General features: G+C 55.7%; 1 protein-coding gene across 1 annotated transcript; it reads right to left on the minus strand.

Moving 5' to 3' along the window:
- Positions 1-372: 372 nt before the first annotated feature.
- GPR6 (G protein-coupled receptor 6) lies at positions 373-1,263 on the minus strand (the record flags this gene model as incomplete). The annotated part of the gene is made up of 1 exon (XM_009289162.1): positions 373-1,263. A coding segment is annotated over one exon (891 nt), but the record flags the coding sequence as incomplete, so codon positions are not given.
- Between the last annotated feature and the right edge of the window lie 8 nt (positions 1,264-1,271).

The raw sequence follows: 1,271 nt of genomic DNA on the forward strand, positions 1-1,271 counted from the left end.
CATACACCCCCCCCCCAACACACACACACACGTACAAATACAAACACAACTTTCTTTCTCTCTGCCCTTCAGAAAGGCAACACTGTTTTGGCAGGTCAGCAGCTAGAAATAAGGTGCTATGATTAAGCGGTATCGGAATGTCTTCACTTTACAAATGTGATGTGCAAATTTATATACAACCACTTTTTTTTTTCCGCAGAACCCAAAACTCCATACCCCGAACCACTCTCAGAGATACGAACATGTATAAAGTGCTAATACTTAAGCATGTTTCCAACGACTTCACGACGTAGTTTGAAGTTTAGAACAGGCACCGTACTAGTTCACTGGGTAGATTGTCACTCGGTGTGGTACGACAGAGAGGAAAGTCACTCAGACATCGCTGGGGGACCGGGAGCGAAAGGACACTTTAGCCTGAAAGCAGCCGCAGAAGAGCACCCACATGGACCTCTGGATTTCCTGGTTTCTGTAGGCGTAAATGATGGGGTTGATCATGGAGTTGTAGGTAGCGGGTAGAAGCGTGGCGTACGTGTACACGGAAGGGTAGTCGGGATCCCCCACTACACAGTAGATGGCAAAAGGCAGCCAGCTGGCCCCGAAAGTCCCGAGGATTATAGCAAGGGTAGAGACTCCTTTTTTGGTGGCGACATAGTGAGAAGCAGTCAGAAAGTGCTGCTGGAGAGCTATCTGGTGGGCATGCCTGCAAACGATCTTGCAGATCTCGATGTAGAGATGGAGCATGATGAGGAAAATGAGAAAGAAAGAGGCGGACAGCAGCGTCACGTTGCTTTTGGTCAAGGGTCTGACGACGCTGCAGGCGGCGCGGTCGTGGAGGCAGTTCCAGCCCAGGACGGGCAGCAGCCCCAGGCAGAGGGAGACCCCCCAGGCCCCCGCCAGCATGGTGTGGATGCAGAGCACCGTCCTCTCCGAGTAATAGGTGAGGGCGTTGTAGAGAGAGAGGTAGCGATCGACCGTGATGGCCAGCAAGCTACTCACAGAGGCGGCGAAGGAGGCGACGAGGAAGCCCACCGTCAGCAGGCTGACCGTCTCGGAGCGGATCACGTACTGGAAAACGAAGTTGAGGATGAGGCCGAGGCCGGCCAGGAGGTCGGCCGTGGCCAGGCTGCCCACCAGCACGAACATGGGGGTGCGCAGGGCGGGCGAGTAGCAGATGATGGCCACCACCAGGGCGTTCTCGCAGGCGATGGCAGTGCCGGAGACGCAGAGCATCACGTCCCAGGGGTTGAGGGCGGCGGGCGCGGGGGGCCGCG

Source organism: Aptenodytes forsteri, unplaced genomic scaffold, assembly GCF_000699145.1.
Source record: "Aptenodytes forsteri isolate BGI_AS27 unplaced genomic scaffold, ASM69914v1 Scaffold217, whole genome shotgun sequence".
Taxonomy (NCBI): domain Eukaryota; kingdom Metazoa; phylum Chordata; class Aves; order Sphenisciformes; family Spheniscidae; genus Aptenodytes; species Aptenodytes forsteri.